Below are 22,728 nucleotides of genomic sequence, written 5' to 3' on the forward strand. Positions count from 1 at the left end.
GCAATTCAAGACATTTCTTGAGGGATGCAATAAAGGTGAATTAAGAGAATAGAGAGAAGAAACACTGTAACTGTTGGATTTTTAAGGCAAGTTATGAAGGAAAGGTGGAATTGAGAGCAGTTTGTTGAAATAGAAGAAGAGTAGTGAATTATGATACAGTTATGAGTACCACACATGTGAAAGAGGAAGATGAAGTATTAAAAGAGATCTTTTTTTTATTATTGTTATTTTTTGAGAGAGTTTTCATCAGATTAGGTAATGGAAAGGTAGTAGAAAACAATCGTGAGGTGAAGCTGCTGCTGGGTCGAGGAAAAGTATCAGGGATGAGGGTGGGGAGAGACACGTGGTTACAGGAGGTGGAGAGATCGAAAGGATATAAAGAAAATTATTAATTTTTGATGGATTTTTGAAGATTAGGTAAGAATTGGGAATGGCTGGTTGTAGGGAGAAATCGTGAAGGTAATGGAGAGAGTGGGTCACTCAAATAGAAGAAAGGTGGTTTGCCGGCAGGAGGCAGAAGAAGAAGAAGAAGAAGAAGAAGAAGAAGAAGAAGAAGAAGAAGAAGAAGAGGGATTGGGATCGGGATTTGTGGATATGCAGGAAGGAAGTTTTTTATTTTTTTTCCCTTTAAATTTAAGACAAGAAACGGAGTGTTTAGTTTGGAGGGATGTGGGACATTGAGGAAGTGAGGGAAATTAGGAATTGAAGGTAATAGGGAGAGAATACAAATAAATACGATTGTACTGTGAAAACCAAGAAGGGAAGGATAGGTTGTCCTCAAGGAACCTGCTACGACAAGGTCGACAAAAACACACAAAATAGCACGATTTTTGAAACAAAACCGAACAAGGAACACAAAGAAACATGCAGGTGAGAAAACAAACAGTTAAAACGGGACAGAAATTGACCGGAAACTTAACTTTGAGGAAGTTGACAGAGAGACAGCCAATGCTTCAAACCCAGAACCGGAAGTGCAAGCAGCCCCTGATGAAACTCTCCTCTGTGCTTGGTGTGGATCCCATAGGGCAATGATACAGTCAATCATTGACCTATTTGGTATAAAGCCTGACTGCTCTGGGCACTGGTGCTAAAGCAGATGGTGTGTGGCGTGTCTTCAAGACCAACATCATTGATGTTGCCAGTAGATGTGTTGGAACTCACCGGAGGGCAAAGAAGAATTTTGCATCTCAAGGGACACTGGATACCATTGACCAGAGTCGTCGGGCCATGCTTAATGGCAGAGCTAAGCTGTTCAGGGAGTTGAGGGTAAAACTGTACGTATGCTGAGGGTGGACAAGGAGGCCTATGTGTGAGGAATCTGTGAGGGGGTAGAGCATCACCTGTGGTCAAGTTATTATCGTCCTGCTTTCAGGGGAATTCACAGATTGCATTCCTCCAAGCCTGTCCCACAGTGTACTGCAGTTAGAGCAGAGGGTGGTGGGCTCTTGACAGAGGAGTCTGAAGTGAAGGCCCGCTGGCCCAGTTACTTTGAGCCGCTGTACCAGGCTGATCCTCCAGCTGTTGAGTTGGATGTCAGGGGTGTTGCCATCCCCATTGCTGACCCTCCAATCAACTGTGGCACACCTTTGTTAGTGGAAACACATGCTGCGGTAAAGCGGTTGAAAATGGGGTAAAGCTCCTGTGATCTGTGGCATCCATGCTGAACTTCTCAAGGTTGGAGGAAATTCTGCACTTATGTCATTGCATGCAGTTCTGTGCTCTGCTTGGAACACAGGCATAATCCCAACAGACTGAAAGAGTGGACTTGTTGTCCCACTCTGGAAAGGCAAGGGTGATCGCCAAGACTTCAACAACTACCGAGGGGTGACGCTGCTCTCAGTGCTGGGCAAGGTCTTTGCTCAGATAATTTTTGGTGGGGTTCACAACCATGTACATGATCACCAGCGTCCAGAGCAGTCAGGCTTTACACGAAAGAGGTAAAAAATTTACCGTATCCGTGCTATTCGGGTCCTCACCGAAAGCAGACGAGAGTTTCGGCAGGGGGCTGCTTGCAGGGGCTGCTTGCAGCCTATGTTGATCTCTGTAAAGCATTTGATTCAGTGTATCTGGATGCCCTCTGTAGGATTCTTTGGCTTCATGGAGTGCCACCTCAACTGAACAATCTGATGTCTAAACTATACTCTGGTCTGAAGAGTCCTGTGCGATGTCGTGATACCATCTTCAACTTATTTCCAGTTGTTACTGAAGTTCGTCAGGGGTGTCTACTGGCCCCCACGCTTTTCACTGGTTGAATGGACTGGATTATGGGGAGGATCTCTGAGAGATCATGCTGTGGTGCATCATTTGGGAATGTCAAGATCTTTGTCCTTCATTTTCCAGATGATGCAGTTTTCTTTGCAGAGACTCTGGATATCCCTTTTTGGGGCCCTCAAGGTGCTGAATGAGGAGTCACAGCCTCTGGTATTATGGCTTTCCTGGGTCAAAACTAAGATCCAGGCTTTCAGTGAAATCTTGGATGCTGCTATCTTTTATGTACCTGTTTGTGGTGAGGATGTTGAGATCACTGAGAGATTCACTTGCCTTGGCAGTAATATTCATGTCTCTGCTGGCTGTGAGCCACAGTTCAATAGAGTCTGGATCGGGCCTGGGGAGTCATGGATTCACTGGATATTCGATGCGTCGCTATTGGTACCTGTGCAGGAGGATGAAAATCCGTGTCTTCAGGTCCCTGGTGCTTCCAATCTTGTTCTATGGATGTGAGACTTGGAGTCTGACCAGGGATCTGAGATGGGGACATAATTCCTTTGGTACCAGGTCTCCTCGGAGAATCCTTGGCTATCTCTTGTCGGACTTTGTGTCCAATGAGTGGTTGCTGAGAGAGATTCAAATGAGATTTCTAACCTGAATAGCCCATGAGCGTCAGCTGCGGCTGAATGGACATGTGGCTCATTTTTCCGACGCTGATCCTGCTCACCAGATTCTCTCAGTGAGGAAGCTTCGTGAGTGGAGGAGGCGAATGGGCTGACTACGTGTCTCATGGTTGCAGCAGGTTGATCAGTGTCTCAAGGAGATGGGGAAGGGCCAGACATCTGCCTGGGGGATGGCCAGACCGAGGCCTCTGGAGTACCAGCGGAAAGTGGACGGAGCGATGCGCTGCTCTGGCACATGCTCCCATACCTGAACTGACCTGACTTGACACATTTCATTTGACGAAGCATGGACTGATAATAATTATTGATAATAATGAAATAACATCGGGAAAGGTAACCAATATATCAATCAATGGTCCGAAGTTTCTTAAAGCTATTTTACACAGTTATATGGATCTAACAAGGCCACAGTATGTTTGAAAAAGGGATACTACCTCCACCCACTTGTGGTTGGTCATGTACAAGCAAATATTGAGATGAGCAGAACAAAAGAAACTCACAAGCTGAAGGCGGTCCACTTTGCAAGCTTAATGAGGTCTGCCTTTCCTCCTTTGTCAAGGAGCTGATAAGCATGTTTTATGCCACATGCACTTTCAAGCTTTATCCTCAACTCTGGGTTCGTGCCTTTACCCATGATGCTTTCTGGCAAACAATTCTTTATATGGTGACAAAATGACTTAAGCCAATTACTATGCTTTACAACAGATTTTATACCTCCACATCATTTAAAAGCATTTGAAAGCATACAGTAAGAAATGAGTACGTAACTTCTGAACGAAGAGCGCCAATCCCATGATGAAAAAAAACTTGTTCCTCCATGATTAATACAGAACACCAATACTTTACAATTGTCATGTGATCCACAGAGCTTTCTTTGACCTTATATGTCCAGAAATTGTTGGTGTAGCATATGACGCACATGTCACAAGAAAGGATAAATTATTTTACTTCCACACACAGAACAACAAGACAGATTAGCTAGATCTCCGAAGTGAGAGGACGTTGAACAGCATGCGTTCTTGCACTGCACCAAACAACAACAGCAGATTAGCTCGAACCCCCCCCCCGTATAGGAAGGACGTGAAGCCAAGTGGGGTCGGTTGCAGAGAGCAGCTGGAACTCCGTGCTGGGAAAATGTTTGTGGAAGACCTTGAACAAGGGACATTAAAGCAGCCTTGTCTGAGCAACTTGATCTATCAGTCATCTTGATCTACCAGATGACCTTCCAATCATGTTAATTTACAATTGTCATGTAAATTTGATTTATTTATCTATCATCGTTTAAATTGTCATTTGGTTTATCGGACATTCGATCCACCGAGCATCTTGATCTACCAAGCATTCAACCCACAGAGCATCTTGATCTACAGCACGTTTGATCTATCAAGCTCTCCTTACCACGAGTCCTTTGGCCAAGCATGCACTCATGTTTTCCTGGTCAGACTGCAAGAGCCAACAAGAGGAATCTTACATGAGTCTGTATACGGTACAAGCTTGCACGCATCTGAATAAGGTGAGTAGGATTCATACCCAAGCTCTTCTCTACATCTTATGTACTTTCCTTTCTCTCCATATTTCTCCAGTTGTGATTCTGATTGGTGCCAAGTCTCGTGTGTAGATAATTAAGTAAGATTGTAGAAGGGGCTCATAAGTGTCAAAGGAACAAGTTTTTCTCTGTGTCTGTTGTATTTGCTGTACATACTGTAAATGCCATACAAATTTCCCCAGTTGTATATGTGCCACACCTTCACAAACACCCTGCATATGTGCTTTTGCCATTCCTTGTGAATAAAACCTAACTGTATATACATGGCACATGAAGCCCCCATGTGTTTTCCATGTATAAATAAACCTGTACATGTTTTATTCCAACCTGCTCGTAATGTCTTATTCCCGATTGGTCAAATATAGTCCGCACTAGTGATAGCCGGGAGGTTTCACCCCAACTGTTTTGCTCCCTTAAATAGCCAGCATTGCACTCTCTGTTCCGTTTGGCAGTAATCGGTTAGTTGTGCCATGTCACCCCTTGATAAACGGTGTTAACGGAAGAATACTGGGACATTTGGCTGTCTGATTGATGTTCGTAATTGCTTCACGACCTGCCGGGCCGTGGACTTATCCGTGACCGGTGGTCTCAGGGTCAGTAGTTGTGGTGGTTCCGAGTATGCACCTCGTGAGCCCGGCGTGTGTGCCAATATCATAATAACATAGGCTATGAAGTGCAAATACAGTGCACTGCAAAAGTATTCACCCCACTCCAATGTTTTCACATTTCAATCTCACCTGAGCTTATTTCATGATGCTTTCAAATCAAACTTGTCAAATATAAAAAGTCTTCACAAACTACTTCAAAGTGATAAAGCCAAAAAAAAAAATGCAGGAAAAAGGTGAATAAGTTAGATTAACAGAGAAAATCAGATGATTCACCATTGCATAAATATTCAAACAACCCATCCATCCATCCATTGGGACCATACTCTGTGCAGAGCGTTGGTGCTGCCGAAGCAGACTTCTTGGCGATTGGACAAAATCCTGGATGGGTCACCACTCCGACACAGATATTCAAAACCCTTTGCCTAATTAACCCTAAATCACGTCAGGAGAAAATTGTTTGAAAGGTTACACATTAAGTGCAATATTTTTCCCCGACATGTAATCAGTGGTTTGTCTTAAAATTTAAGCTCCTCCACTTATCCAAGGAGTTTTAAGGTGCAACTCACTTGGTCAACCAACAAGGCAAACATGAAGACCAAGGAGCTTTCCAAAGAAGTCAGACACAAAGTGGTGGAGAAGTACCGTTCAGGAGAGGGTTAGAAGATTTCAGTTATTCATTATCCCTTTGAGTATGGTGAAATCCATCATTAAGAAGAAAAAGATGTAAAATATACGACGCAGACTCTCCCCAGATCAGGTCGAGTATATAAAATCAGTAGCCGGGCAAGCAGTAAACTGGTTTGGGATTTCACTGTAAATCTAACAATGTCTTTGAAAGATCTGCAAGGCTCTATGTCCAAGATGATGGTCTGTGTTCATCAATCAACAATATCCAGTTCCCTTCACAAAGCTGACCCCTATAGACAGGTGGCAAGAAATAAGCCATGACTGAAAAAGACGCATTTAAAAACTCATATATGGAGTTAGCAAAAAGACATCTTGATGATACTGCAGGCATGTGGAGAATAGCTATGACATCAGAGAAGACAAGAACTGAACTTTTTGGCCGAAATTAAAAGTGTTACATCTGGCGCAAGAATAACACTGCACAGCACCCAGTCGACACCACCCCTTTTGTCAAGCATTGTAGTGAGAACAACATTTTATGGGGTTGGTTTGCAAGGACTGGCAAGCTTCTCAGGGTCGAAGGGACAATGGACAATGCAAAGTAGAGGAGAATCCTTGATTGAAACCTGCTTGAGTCAGCCGTGAATCAGAAACTGGGTCAGAGATTCACATTTCAGCAGGCCAATGATTCGAAGCACAAAGATGAAGCCACACTGCTGTGGCTGAATAAGAAGAAAATAAATGTTCTTAAGCGGCCCAGTCAAAGTCGTGACTTCAACCCAATTGAAGATTTATGGTGAGACTTGAAGATTGCAGTCCATCAAAGATCCCCATCAAACTTGGCTGAACTAGAGCAATTTTCAATTGAAGAATGGGCAAAGCAGTTAGTGCTGCTAAAGGTGCTACCACCAAGTCCTCACCCTTCTTCTTCTTACGTATGCAGCTTGGCTGCCGGGTAGTGACCATTTTGTTAAGGTGCAGCTGTGCTTGCTGATGTACCCCGGTACCACGACACTGGTACTTGTTGTGCCGATCTCAAAAGGATGACAGGCTGAGTCAATCCCACCTGATAGTTAATTCAGCACCAACAGGGCTCGAACTCAGCACCCAAAGATCCACAGCCAGCCATCCTAGCCACGAAGCCAACACCAGGCTTAGTACTGACCCTTAAGGGCTAAATACTTTTTCATCCAGTGAATTTCGATTTGTACATGTTTTTTGCAGGTCTAACTCCTTCATCTATCTCATTCATCTCTCAGCGTTTCGTTTTCAGAGGGTTTTTTTAGCCGACTTCATCCATCAGTGTTTCGTTCGATCACTTGAGTTATGATTAAAAAATTATTTGAAAAAAAAATTTCTACATAATTTGTAATTAATCTAAATGTGGCATTGTTGGTCGGGGGTGAATACTCTTGCAGGCATATATATATATATATATATATATATATATATATATATATATACATATATATATATATACATATATATATATATACATATATACATATATATATATATATATATGTATATATATGTATATATATATATATATATATATATGTATGTCGATGTTTGATCCTGGTGTTGGCTTAATGGTTAGGGTGGTGGGCTTTGGATCCGAGGATCCTGGGTGCAAATCTCACTTTCTGTTGAATTAATACCAGGTGGGGTTGACTCTGCCTGTCATCCTTCTGAGGTTGGCAAAATGAGTGCCAGCTTGCTGGTATCCTGTGTCGGAGTGGTGATCTGTCCAGGATTGTGCCCATTATCCAAGGAGACTGCTGAGGCAGCACCAACGCTCTGCACAGAGTATGGTCCCGATGAAAGTATGTGTGTTTGTGTGTATATATATATATATATATATATATATATATATATATATATATATATATATATATATATATATATATATATATATATATATATATATATATATATATATATATATATATATATATATATATATATATATATATATATATATATATATATATATATATATTCGATTCAACCAACTTCAATCATTTTTGCAATCCTGCATCTACAGCTGTATTCTTCGATCCAAGGAGCCGTATATGGTTTATTAAATAGCTTTGTGTTGAGTTAATCACAGAAACACAGTTGGTCAATAGCGACATGTGCAGTTTTGGACTCTGCAGATTCCAGATCCTGCTTCCCTCTTTTATCGAATCAACAAAAGGAGTGGGGTATTAATATTGATCGTACGAGGAACGTGAATATCAATCTTTTTTATTAATGCCATCACATAAATGCCATTCCACACTGATATAAAGCATATGGAAGTTGTCACCAAATCGGTTGTGCAATTCGCAACAATATGATTAAGAGAAATGTTTTTTCCTCCATAGTTCGCCATTATACCTGCCTTCCGGCATCTCAAATGCCTGGTCGACCTTCAATTTATATTTCCCTTATTTTATAATGCAGATTGCAAAACATTATTGTTTGTCACCATTGACATCATATTCAATGATATTCAGGCCTTGTTAACTTGTTATTTCTAGAGTATGATGGAAATGTGCCTGGAGTTTTGTTCGTCACCTTATGGAAGATCAACAATGAAGAGTTGTGCTCATTTGGTGGAGACCGATCCCAACAGACTCACAGCTGTAATTGCTGTCAAAGGTGATTCCACCAAGTATTAACTCAGGGGGTGGACACTTATCCAACCAAGATATTCTAACTATGTATTTTTAAGTAATTTTTTGAAATTTGCAGAATTTGCTTTTCACTTGGATGTTGTGGGTTACGATATTTTTATTTGTGTATATGTATATATATATATATATATATATATATATATATAAATATGTATATATATGTATATATATATATATATATATATATATATATATATATATATATATATATATATATATATATATATATATATATATATATATATATATATATATATCTGCAAAAGTCGGAATACAGTAAGGAAAAACAAAACGTGTGCACAAAACGTATTTTGTTGATTAATTGTACAAGCATATCAATAATAACATCCCAAGACAAAACATATCAATAATAAACTTTAATCCCTCAAATGTTCAAACTGTTCAAAATTCAAATGAGTTCGAGTATTAAATGAATGCCAGCACCACTATTGTAATACTGGTATAATCCTTACTGTTTTCCTACTTTTGCAGCCATATATATATATATATATATATATATATATATATATATATATATATATATATATATATATATATATATATATATATATATATATATATGTATGTTCCCGTATTACAGGCAAAACGGTACACGATAGCGCTAAATCTTTTGGGCCACGTCACTCACCATTCACCTGCGATATGCAGTGTCAAGTTTCATTCAAATCGGGCAACGAAAAAAATTATATATTTAAAAATCGATTCCCGATTCAGTCAAGTACTCTTTGGAAGTGTTTGATCAATGCAAACAACCTCAGCAGTATAGTTCACTGGAGCTATCTTTTTTTTTTTTCATCAACCGCTGTCACAACGGGAACCCAACGCGTTCACGGGTCGTCTAGTATTTAATAAAGAGAGACCCACCCACATCTTTCACATGTGAATGGAGGGAACAGCCAATCAGCACTCACCTAATCAACTAAACCCAGGTGGCTCGGATTTGACAAACAAATTGACTGCTCCCATGCTTTTCGAGCCGACGAAGCTGCATAAAGCAATCAAGAAGGCATACACAAGGTGAGCACTTTGCTCTTTCAAACCCTTCCCAGAGTTACCCCGCAGCTATAAAGACATTCACAAACAGTACACATATGAGAATCCCAATGCTACACACCCCTTCAAATGCCAGACCGGTTTCATTGCTGATTTGTGAATCATCAGTGACAGCGCAGACTGCAATGTCCACCATTGAGGCTCCCAAGCATGTACACAGGCAAATGTCAAAAGTAGTCAATATATAAATAATAAAGAAAGACCCACCCCCATCGCTCACCTGTGAATGCAGGGAATAGCCAATCAGCTCTCACTTAATCAACTAAACTCAGATGGCTAAGATCACATATATATATATATATATATATATATATATATATATATATATATATATATATATATATATATATATATATATATATATATATATATATATATATATATATATATATATATACACATGTGTGTATGTATGCATTGACAGCTCCCATGCGCTACGAGCCAAAGACACTGCATAAAAAAACAAGAAGGCCGACACAAGGAAAGCGCTTTGCTGTTTCAAACCCTTCCCAGAGTTCCTCCACAACTATAAAGACATTCACAAATAGTGCGCACATGAGAATCACAATGCAACACAAACCCTGTATATACATATATTTTTATTTAAAAAAAATAATATATATATATATATACATATTGTTACGGTTGTGGAAATTGGCATTACACCATAAAGAGTCCTCAGGTGAGATATATCGGTAAGTTCATGTGTATTTAGTCCATACCCATTGTATAGAGGGAATATGTGTGAGTCATCCGGGCTGCGACGCTTTGAGTTAGCCATTTTTCTTTCTCTATTGTTATTTTTGACTACTATTAAGCCGCCAACAACGCCAACAGCCACTACCTTTACCTTCACAACTCCATCCCGCAAACATCACTTCACCGCCATTCCCAAACGATGCCCGCCAACCACCAAACCACCACAGCAAACCCCCCACCACCACAGCAAACCCCCCACCACCTTCGCCTATCTCCTTCTACAACCATCGACCACACCACCAGTCAACACCAAACGTCGTTCTGTCAAGGGCCCGTTCGGGGATTGATACCGAACGCGTCGAGCCGCGAGTACGAATGCGTTCCTCTCACGGAGAAATTCGGATCAGGAAGGCTTCACGCCCCCTTTTTCTCCGTCCAATGGGTGAGCATCGGGCGGTATGGCCCCGCCTCCAAGCGCGATGAACGTGGATTCTTTACGAGAGGAATTCGGATCAAAAAAGGCTCACGTCCCTTTTTGCCACACCAATGGCTGAACAGAGGTTGGCGTGGCCCTGCCTCCAATCGCGTTTTGATCCTGAAATTTGCATATAGGCTCCTCCTGTGGCCTATGAAGATGCGAGCACAAGGCGACTCGCGCGGTTCAGTTGCAGGCGGCTGTGAAGAGTTCGAGTTCGAGTTCGAGTCGAGTGAATACGGCGGTCGGCATCAAGGTTGCGGTGTGGGGTCACTCGTCTCGTCGCGGGGTCCAAGCCAGCCAGCCATTCCCCTCTCCCTGAGCATCAGCAATTCCCTCCCCCCCATCCGCGCTGAGATAGTGCCGGGGGCCCCGTTCCTCCCCCACCCTAAATGTGGTGCCAACCAAACTGCTTGTGCGGAGCACGCCGGAGAGGGCTCGCCGACCACGTCAGGGGCACGGAGTCGGGGCGCAGCGGCGCGGACATTGCGGCTTGCCCGCCATCGCGTCATGAGGACGCGGGTAAGACGTCTGTCTCGTGGACCTGGCCTCTCCTCCAGGCTCCACGCACATTTGGTCCACGGACCTGTCTGCCTCCTTGCCTGTGAGGGTGGCATTCTTTCCTTTGCTTTTTGGAATGAGTGATGTGGCGCCGAGTCCCGACAAGTAGAACTGTATAAGTGTTGTAAATAATTGCCCCTTTTATTCGGTCGTATTGCATTTGCTTTTGTTGCATTTTGTCTTGACTGTAACTTCCGTGCCTTCCGTGTTTCCGTAATAAATGTGCATTGCTTGTTGAACTGTTTCCCGCTTTGCTTAGTCTCCTTCCTTTTATTGAATCTTCATCTTGCATCACATAAGGGATTGATAGTGGGTTTAAAACTCCCGGTAAATAATCTGAACCAGAGGTAGACGATAACTCCGCTCGGTTATCTCTGCAGCACGGAAAAAGCCGCTTAAGCGGTTCGTGTCCGGAGTCGACCTGTGGCGTGGTACAACTCCTCGGTACGCTACTCGCGCGAGTACTTAGGTAAATCGACCATTCGGCGATCGGAACCTATTTCGCGCGGGTAGAATGCAGACTGAGTTGTGGTGAGGTTAAACCCCCACCCGTGACTGGCTCCGGGAGGTAGTTCCCGGAGGGTCACGACTGAATTGTCCGTCCTGTGGGCGACGTGTCGCGATTCGAGTAACGTGGCCGATCGCACGCCGACGGGTGTGAATTCGCAACGATATATGTATATACATATATATATATATATATATATATATATATATATATATATGTATATATGTATATATGTATATATATATATATATATATATATATGTATGTATATATGTATATATATATATATATATATATGTGTGTATATATGTATATATATATATATATATATATATATATATATATATATATATATATTGTTGTGGTTACCAAATTCGCAAACCACCATTCAGGTCCCTTAGGTGAGATATCTCGGTAAGTACATGTGTAGTTAGGCCCAAACCCGTTGTCTAGTGGGAATACATGTCATTTATGCGTGCTGCGACTCTTCAGGATAGCCGTTTTTCTTTTACTATCTTTAATTTGGACCAACCGCCATTGTTACAACCACAACATCAACCACCCACCGCGGCGCCGCTTCACGTCACACCTCGCAACCGTCGCATCGCCACCGTTCTTGCGCCGCTTGTGGTTACCGGTGTTGGACTCGTGCAGGGCGCGCGCCGAACAGCGTGTACAAAACCACGGATTTTCCACTTCAAAAACGGATCAAAAACGACACACGCCCACTTTTGTTCCGTCCAATCGGTGAGCGAGGGGCGATTTGGCCCCGCCCCCAGGGCGTTGGAGGGCGATCGATATATGCAAATTTATGGATCAAAAAGCATTCACGCCCACTTTTTCTCGGGCCAATTGGGAGCGAAGTGAAAGGTCGAAGGGAGGGGGTCAAAGATGAGAGGGCGAAGCCACGGGGCTGATATAAGCGACCGTGTTCGTCAGTCCAGAGAGTAGGAGAGTCGAGAACAGAGAGTTAAGACTTCGCGGGCGGTGGAGTTGGCAAGAAGGAGCTGGTCGTCGTGTGCGTTGGAGTCGGAGCGGAGGGGACGGAGCTGTGGAGAGGCGGCGAGGGCAGACGAGGGGGTGCTCGCGTCGTGCCGGGAGCTGCACACCAGGGAGGCCGACGGCGCGACCTGGCCGAGGTGGAGACGCTCGTCGCGGGACTCGAGGCAGAGTGGAAATCCTCTATACCCCGAGCATCAGCAACCCCCTCCTGTTTCCCCCCGCGCTGAGATAGTGCGACCAAGGGGGCCCCTTTCCCACCCCTACCAGACACTGCCCGCGAGGCCCGTGGAGTTGAGGCACCATCACCGCTCCGCGTCTCATCACCAGACGGGTAGGCCCGACCCGGTCTCGGCCTCAGGCCCGCCTCATCTTTGAGGGTGTTCTTTTTCTTTGCTTTGAGTGTGTGAGTTGTCGGCGCCGTCTGTGAAGTAAAATTGTATAAGTGTTGCCGTGTGCTCGCGTAATCGGTATTAGATCTGCATTGTCGCATTTGCTTTTTGTGTAAAATTGCATTGTGTTTCTTTTTCTTTTCTATGTGCTTTTGGTGGAATTGAATATGTGTGCTTTCCGTTCGTCGCGAATAAATGTGCTTTGTGTTGAACTGTTTCCCGCTTCGCTTCGTCATTTCCTTCATTGAATCCTCATCTTGCTTCACGTAAAGGGTTGGTAGTGGGCTGAATACGCCCGATAATTAATCGAACCGTCGAGGCCGACGATAACACCGCTCGGTTATCCCGATAGTACGGAACGGGTCGCTTAAGTGGCCCGTGTCCGAAGTCGACCTGCGGCGAGGTGCGATCGCCCGGTCTACCCTCCGTGTGGGTACTTAGGTAGGTCGAATTTGGCGAGCAACCCTATCCCACGCGGGGGCTGATTGGCTCGATCGCGGTGAAACCGAAAGGTCCACCCGTGACTGGTTCCCGGCGTTAGTCCGAGAGGGTCACGACTGGATTGTCCGTCCGGTGGGCGACGTGCCGCGATTCGAGTTACGTGGCCGTCAGCACGCCGGCGGGCGCGAATCCGCAACAATATATATATATATATATATATATATATATATATATATATATATATATATATATATATATATATATATATATATATCATTATTTATATACATATATATATCATTATTTATATACATATATATATATCATTATATATATATATATATATATATATATATATATATATATATATATATATATATATATATACATATATATCATTATATATATATATATATATATATATATATATATATATATACATATATATACATATATATCATTATATATATATATATATATATATATATATATATATATACATATATATATCATTATTTATATATATATATATATATATATATATATATATATATATATAGATATCATTATTTATATATATATGTATATATATATATATATATATATATATATATATATATATATATATATATACATTGTTGTGGTTCTCATAACCGCATGTATACAACAGATAGGTATCCCAAGACAGTTATGACATTAGTGTTTGTGTAGTTAGTCCCCTACCTTTTGTCTTGCAGGATGACAGGGCATGCATTGTGATGGTCTAATAGTTAGCTTATTAAATCATTTCCTCATCCATTTCAGCCCCACTCTTTTTATTTTCTGAGGCAAAATCCACTACGTGTGCTTTGGGCTGGACCATCGCTTTGAGCCTCCACCGTCTACCCGAAACCAGACGTGTGCGGCGAGTCACGTATGCTTTGACACCTAGGTGGGTGGGCTGTGTCGGTGTCTGCCCGAAGCCCAGCCCAGGCTGGCAGGCCATGTGGGCGGTCGGAGCCAGTCGGAATGCCCGACTCGTGTGATGACGTTGGATTCGGCATGGCCCCTCCCCCCGAGGTCCGGGCTCTATAAAATATGGAGAAATCCTCCGTGTAGGTTTTTGGTGTTGAGAAGTGTTGTGTTTGGTGTGGATGTTCTGCACGCGGAGTGTTCCTGCTTCTTGACTCCACCCATGCCTCGCCTCGACGAACTGCCTCCTGCCTGGTCCCGCCTACTGCTCCACCCTTGCCCTCTGGACTCCACCCTTCTCCACTCAAGCTCTTCCTTCAGAAGACGATCTCCACACGTGCGGCTGTGGCCAGAACAACGCGACTATTGTAGGGTACCGCACCACAGAGCATCCCTCCCCTGAAACGCACAGGTTCCAAAAGCTATAACCTCAACCCCCTCCCACCCTGGCTGCAAAAGTCCCTTTTTCATTGGGGTTTCTTTTTCTGTGTTGGTGTCTGAGTGTGCTCGCACCTGTCTGTTAAGTAAGCCTGTAGAAGATCCTTATTTTTGTTACTCTTGTTAATCTCACGTCAAGTCTGCACTGTGTCTGCTTTAGTAAGTTGCTTGTATTATTGCCACACCCCACACCTCTCTCCTCTTTCCCTGCGTTGCATACCCAATAAATCTTTGTTGTGCCACATGCTTTTCCTCGCTCACTTGTAAATAAATAATTGTCATTAGAAATGTTCCCAGCTCGCCTTTGTCTTTTCTCTCATTGGTCCAGCATGGTTTGGATTTAAGTTTAGCCGGTTCTTTATTCCCAACGATCCGTTGCTACTTTAGCCGGTACGTCCTTGGCAGTGCCGCTCGGCTGCATCCGATCCTGTAGCATAGGGATGAGGAATCTTTTTCTTGTCAAGGGCCATTTCGATTTTTAGAACATCCTTCGAGGGCCATGCAAAATTATTGAACACATATATCGGACTCACCTAATGCGATGGCTGGAACTGTTTATCTTTGGCGAGGCATTTAGTGTCAGGTGGTCGTGATGATGATGCTACTCGCAGCTGGTTTTGCAGGTTTGGGTCAGTCAGTCTTGGGCGGAACCGAGTCTTTGCAAGAGTCAGTTTTGAAAAGAACTGCTCACAGCTGTAGATCGTCCCAAACATTGATGCAAACTTCAGTGCATGTCTCCTCAGAATGGGAAAATCCTCAGCACGTACATACAGTTTGTAGAACTCGAGCAAAGGGAGGTTGTTGTACCGAGCTTTGAGCTCGTCATTGCTTTGCAGCTCAATGATTTTGTGTTGTAGGTTGTCAGGCACATCAGCTGGTTCCACATTAAACGACGTGGCAAATATGTTCAATTCCCTTTGTTTATTTTTCATGTCCTGGAACCTCTCTCCAAATGCCTGGAGGAGTTTTGCACACTCAGCAGCATATTCAGATGTCACAGCAGACTTTTTTTTCTTGCAGAGTGGGAAAGTGGACAGTGTTTCCCCTTTCCAGTTGCACTTGCCACAGCTTTAGTTTAGCTTCAAATGATTTCACATTTGATTGCAGAGAGCTGAGAACCTGGTTGGGACCTTGGAGCTTGACGTTCAGCTCTGACAGGTACTTGGTAATGTCCACCATGAAGCCCAAATCACACAGCCACTTGTTATCACTGAGTTCCATGACAGGTTTCCCCTTCATCTCCATGAACTGTTTCACTTCTTCTCTCAGTGAGTAAAACCGCGTGAGCATATTTCCGCGACTCAGCCACCGCACCTCACAGTAGTAAACCAGATCTCCGTACTCTGACTCTAGTTCACTCAGGAGCTCCTTGAACTGGCGGCTGTTCAGCCCTCTGCTTTTGATGACGTTTATGGTGGAAACGACAGTTGTCATCAATTTTTTTAGCTTCAGGGACTGTGCACACAGATTCTCTTGGTGCATGATACAGTGGCATACAACTAACTCACTTGGATCGAGACTGAGATGACTTATTTCTTTTTTGACCAATGCAGTCAATCCCTTTTGTGCGCCAACCATGGCTGGGGCTCCATCCGTGGCCAGGACACTTAACTTGTTAAACTGCAGTTCGAATTTGTTCATAGCCAAAACAACTTGCTCAAACAAATCCTCACCTTTGGTGGTGCCATGCATGGCTTGCAAAGACAGCAACTCCTCGCTCGTATCAAACTCAGCTGTAATCCCCCACACAAAAATGGCTAGTTGGGCGGTGTTTGTTATGTCCATTGTCTCATCGCAGGCCAGAGAGAAAAACTGGAAATCTCTTGCGGTGTCCTTCAGTGTTTTCTCAATATCTTGTGCCATTTCAGTAATCCAATCTGAGACAGTTCCTCGAGACAAACTGACACTTTGGAACAATTTTACTTTGTCCGGTGTGAGCAGCTCCGCAGCGGCAACAAGGCACTCCTTCAAAAATTCTCCTTCTGAATGCGGAATCAGCTTCTTAGTGATTAGCTCACTCACCACAAAACTAGCATGCGTAGTGTTGTCTCGGTCAGATTATGGTCTTATGAAGACTGCTTGTTGAGCACCAAAACTCTGCCGAAGAGCGTTAACTTTATCTAAGCGCATTTGTCCTTTCAACTCGTCCAGTTTAGCATGTTTCGAGCTGTAATGATGCTCGAGGTTGGACTTTTTCATCACCGAGAGGGCTTCCCGACAAACTTGGCATACTGGCTTGCCTTTTACTTCCACAAAGAAATAATCGTTTGCCCATTTCTCTTGGAAAGTGCGACATTCCGCATCTACCTTTCTTTTCTTGTTAGTCACCATGTTTGCATATACTGAATGAAATGATGACATGAGATTACGTGATCACGCATTACGTTACGCACGTGCTGCATTCACTGACCCTGAACGTGAAACAGACAGAAGACAGCTGTCCGTTTTTAGTTGTCCGTTTAATTTATTTTTTTCGGAAAAAATAATCGCTGTCTGGAGTTTTTTTTTGAGTTGTATTTCTGAGGTTGCTTTTGTTTATTTTTTATGAATTGCCTTGCGGGTCGGATCAAACGGTCTCACGAGCCGTATACGGCCCAGAGGCCGGAGGTTCCCCACCCCTGCTGTAGAGTGATCCGGTTCGGACAAGGTGTACCAAGGACGTGGTTCCCCAGTGGTTAAACCACGTGGTTAATTAGGTAACCTCATTCCATAGACGGGAGGACCCTCGGTCACGAGTTTGAGTTATTGGAGTCCACAGTCGGTTAAGCGACCCGCCACGTCACCGAATTATCCGTGAGCGACGGCCTACAATTCCGGGGAGTCTGGTGGGAATCGATGTAGCTTCCCCCACCTAGTGGTGTTCTCACCCGACCCCGCCGGCCTGCAACAGTTTGGTGTCAGGAGTGGGATACGGACCCCCCATAGAGAAAATTATGGGATTCGAACCTTTGGTATCTGGGACAGGATTCGAGCCAGGGGTGTGCTTCGCAACCCCCCCCTCCCCCCTTCCCCTGAAATTAAGAGCAGGATTCAAATTTTAGTTCATTATCTGCACGGACCATGGCGGAACAAGATGAGCTGGTTCAGGTGGGTTCTGAAACAATGATAGAGGAATCCGTGGCTCAGGACGACAGTTTTGCAGGAGATCATTCCTGCAACCATACCCAGAGGTAACATTGGGGGCAACTGCGACAGCGACCATGCTTGGGCGCCCCCTGCTTCAAATTTCTCTCACGGAGGACCTCGCGATCCCGATCGGATCCACACCCGATCATAGAAGATCGGTTTCACCAAAGCAAATGACAACGCAGTAGTTCATGGAAGTGTTCAAACAAATGTTGGAACTGGTAGACAACCAACAGATGAAAATGATGGAGTGCATGAACTTTTGGCAAAACCAACTGATAGGTGATTATAATTTTTTTTACAAATGAGATGAGGACTGAACTTGGGGAAAAGACCGAGTTGAGGGGGAGTGTGGAGGCTGTTCGGACCGTGATGACAACGGGCAAAGTCGAGGTGACGAGTGAAACCCCAATAGTCAAGAGAGAAACATGTGAACTCGGACAGGTAGAGACGAAGAGCCGGGAATTGCGCATCATAAAGGAGGAATTAAAAGAGGTGAAAGAGTTGCAAGAATTAAAAGAGGTGACAGAGACGCAGGGAGAGAGAGAGAACGGGAAAAGGACGAATTGCACAAAAAAAAGAGGAGCAGACACAAGTAGAGATGGAAAGGGACATTGAGATTGAGCGTGTGGAATGTTTTGAGACCCACTGCGAGGGTCGGATTAACCTCCCGCAGGAACAAGGGGAGTCGATATGCTCCCTCGAAGGAGAATGTAACGAGTTGAGTCCATTAAGGCTGTGCGAGGTAGAGCGGTTGCATGGTGCGAAAGAGTACATGCCCAGCTTTGGGGGGATAGAAGCCCCGGGGTCTCGTGGGCTATCCCAAGCCCCGGATGTGATTGTGCCAGAGTGTGTGTCAGAACGTGAGTGGAGTGCAAATGACATGGCATATGTGAGTGCACGTGAGAAAATGGGACACCGACCGACCCAGACGGGAGTTGCGGGTCATGTAACGGACGGAGTTGTTTCGGAAACCGCGCCGGCTCCGCGGGATGATGCATGCGAGATCTGTTCCGTGTTTTGCGAACGGCCCAAGCATGGACGATTGCATGATGGGAAGCTGGTGTTCAAACGATCCGCGCCCGGGACAGTACCGGAGTGCGGATGGCCAAAAACGAGGCAAATTGTGGGGTCGAGCAGATTAGGAAAACACATATCCCCATGTGAGCACGTGCACGGGGCCCAACGTGCTCCGCGCCATGAGAGGTGTTCACGGGATGCGCGGAACGAGTCCCGAGGATGACACTGCCGGGCCCGTGGGCATGGAAAGCCTCGCAGAGTGGGCCGCGTGCGCGTGACGTCAGCGAGGATCTCACAGCACGAAGGGAAGGTGTGTAACGCACGGTGGTTCACATGGGGGATAGCCTGAAAGAGAGCATTGAATGCGATTAATGGGCTACGTTACGGCCTCATGTATCGGCCAAATGAAAGGGACGAATGCACTGTAGAGCGCCGCCCTGGAGGCGTAAGGCTCACCAGGACTGGCCACGAGTACATGATGCCCGGCCAGGATGTAGCGAACATCCTCGTCGTGGGCAAAGGAGCATTAGTTAGGGGAAGGGTTTAGCGTTCGATAGACCGGCCTCATGGGGGCATGAGCCATCCTCCATGGGGCCCGGTAACACGAGTTAGGGGGAATTTCGTATCGAATTTAGAAATGGGATTGGAGACATGGACAGACATGGAACGTGTAGTGGGGACGTAGCTTTGCAATATAATTCAATGGAACATGCATTTGAATAAGGAATGATGGGAAACACTAGTCAGTTCGGGGAATGTAGCTAGTAGAGCAACAGTGTGATGTGAAAAATAAAAATAAAAGCAAAAAAAAAAGATTATGAGTGAATGTGGGTCAGCGGGCCCAAGTGTGAATGTGGAATGCATGGTACGAACGAATGATTGGGGGGAGGAGTGAATCCCACCCAACGGAACCCGTGGTTAGTGTAATAATAGATAGTGGGTGAGTTAAATTAACCAATAGGATGTCGTTTTGTTGTTGGTGTTGAACGAAGGCACAAAACCTTTTGTAGGGTGCAGAAGACTATTGACTGGTTGGGAGCGTGGCTGGTGAAATTTGCGTACTGAGTAGAGGGCACCCTGGGCACCGAAGTAATAGGCCAGAGTCAGCCATGGGTCCAAGCGACCGAGTTAGTGTAATGGGCATGGGTACCCATGGGAAAGGGACCGGAAGGGCTCTCGGAAGTTGCTTGTATTATTGTCAGACCCCACACCTCTCTCCTCTTTACCTGCGTTACATACCCAATAAATCTTTGTTGTGCCATATGCTTTTCCTCGCTTGCTTGTAAATAAATAATTGTCATTAGAAATGTTCCCAGCTCACGTTTGTCTTTTCTCTAATTGGTCCAGCATGGTTCGGATATAAGTTAAGCCGGGTCTTTATTCCAAACGATCCGTTCCTAACTTAGCGGGTACGTCCTTGGCATTGCCACTCGGCTACATCTGATCCGGTAGAGTGATCCGGTTCTGACAAGGCATACCGAGGGCATGGTTCCCCGGTGGTTAAACCATGTGGTTAATTAGGTAACCCGATTCCATAGACGGGAGGACACAAGGTCACGTGATTGAGTTATTGGAGTCCATGGTCAGTTAAGTGACCCGCCGCATCACGGAATTATCCGTAAGCGACGGCCTACAATTCCGGGAAGTCTGGTGGAATCGACGTGGCTTCCCCCACCGAGTGGTCTGCTCACCCGACCCCGCTGGCCCGCAACAATATATATATATATATATATATATATATATATATATATATATATATATATATATATATATATATATATATATATATATATATATATATATATATCCCTGTGTCGTAAGAGGTGACCAGGGTTGCGTCAGGAAGGGCATCCGGTGTAAAACATGTGCCAAATCACAATGCGGATCATATGGATGATCCGCTGTGGCGACCCCTAACGGGAGCAGCCGAAAGAAGAAGAAGAAGATATATCTGTATGTATATATATATATATATATATATATATATATATATATATATATATATATATATATATATATATATATATATATATATATATATATATATCAATAAGAGCATATGTATGTATGTGTATATGTATATGTATATATATATATATATATATATATATATATATATATATATATATATATATATATATATATATATATATATACGATTTGTTTTTTCACTCGGATGTTGTGAGTGAAGAAATAACATGATAGATATATATATATATATATATATATATATATATATATATATATATATATATATATATATATATATATATATATATATATATATTGTTGTGGTTACCAAATTCGCAAACCACCATTCAGGTCCCTTAGGTGAGGTATCTCGGCAAGTATATGTGTAGTTAGGCCCAAACCCGTTGTCTAGTGGGAATACATGTCATTTATGCGAGCTGCGACTCTTCAGGATAGCCGTTTTTCTTTTACTATCTTTATTTTGGACCAACCGCCATGATTACCACCACAACCACAACATCAACCACCAACCACAACGCCGCTTCACCACAACCGCCATGACCTTCCCGTCACACCTCGCAACCGTAGCATCGCCACCGTTCTTGCCCCGCTGTGGGTACCGGTGTTGGACTCGTGCAGGGCGCACGTTGAACAGCGTGTACAAAATCACGGATTTTGTGCTTCAAAAACGGATCAAAAACGACACACGCCCACTTTTTGCCGTCCAATCGGTGAGCGAGGGGCGATTTGGCCCCGCCTCCAGAACGATCGATATATGCAAATTTGTGGATCAAAAAGCCTTCACGCCCACTTTTTCTCGGGCCAATGGGGAGCGAGGTGAAAGGTCAAAGGGAGGGGGTCAAAGGCGAAGCTACCGGGGGATAAAAGGACCGTGTTCGTCAGTCAGAGCGGTGTGGAAGTCTGGAGCCCGAAGCCTGCAGTAGCTGGAGAAGCTGAAGAGAGTCGAACGAGGAGAGCCCAAAGAAGAGTCCAGGGTGGAGAGTCCAGAGGCGGAGAGGCGGCAGCGGCGAAGGCAGACGAGGGGGTGCTCGCGACGGTGCCGGGAGCTGCACGCCCGAGGAAGGCCGGCAGCGCGACCTGGCCGAGGTGGAGACGCACACCAGGGATAATAAAGATCCTCTATACCCCGAGCATCAGCAACCCCCTCCTGTTTCCCCCCGCGCTGAGATAGTGCGACCAAGGGGGCCCCCTTTCCCACCCCCTGCCAGACACTGTCCGCGAGGCCCGCGGAGTGAGGCGCCATCGCCGCTCCGCGTCTCATCACCAGACGGGTAGGCGCGACCCGGTCTCGGCCTCAGGCCCGCCTCATCCTTGGGGGTATTTCTTTCCTTGGTTTTGGGTATGTGTTGTCGGCGCCGTCTGTGAGGTAGAATTGTATAAGTGTTGCCGTGTGCTCGGTAGTCGGTATTAGCTCTGCATTGTTTTCGCTTTTACATTTGCTTTTTGTGTAAATGGAATTGTGTTTTCTTTTTTTTGTGTGCTTTTGGTGGAATTGTATTTGTGTGCTTCCCGTGTGCCGCGAATAAATGTGCTTTATTGTTGAACTGTTCTCCCGCTTCGCTTCGTCTTTTCCTCCATTGAATCCTCATCTTGCTTCACGTAAAGGGTTGGTAGTGGGCTGAATACGCCCGATAATTAATCGAACCGTCGAGGTCGACGATAACACCGCTCAGTTATTCTGATAGTACGGAACGGGTCG

The 22,728-nt window shown here is 44.4% G+C and overlaps 1 protein-coding gene and 1 long non-coding RNA gene across 2 annotated transcripts in view; one reads left to right on the forward strand and one right to left on the reverse strand.

Moving 5' to 3' along the window:
* LOC147018895 (uncharacterized) overlaps positions 1 to 3,920 on the forward strand; it is a 41,016-nt gene extending 37,096 nt beyond the window's left edge. The window contains exon 3 of the long non-coding RNA XR_015062821.1: positions 3,784 to 3,920. This is a non-coding gene — a long non-coding RNA (uncharacterized LOC147018895). The remainder of the gene's footprint in view (positions 1 to 3,783) is intronic.
* Positions 3,921 to 15,878: 11,958 nt separating this feature from the next.
* Positions 15,879 to 16,754, reverse strand: LOC147018896 (general transcription factor II-I repeat domain-containing protein 2-like). Its single transcript, XM_085900101.1, has one exon. It carries the CDS (start codon positions 16,752 to 16,754, stop codon positions 15,879 to 15,881), a length of 876 nt encoding a protein of 291 aa, XP_085756227.1.
* Between the last annotated feature and the right edge of the window lie 5,974 nt (positions 16,755 to 22,728).

The sequence above is a fragment of the Eptatretus burgeri genome, chromosome 10 (genome assembly GCF_056783735.1).
Source record: "Eptatretus burgeri isolate ZD-2024b chromosome 10, Ebu_testis_v1, whole genome shotgun sequence".
NCBI classification, from domain to species: Eukaryota; Metazoa; Chordata; class Myxini; order Myxiniformes; family Myxinidae; genus Eptatretus; species Eptatretus burgeri.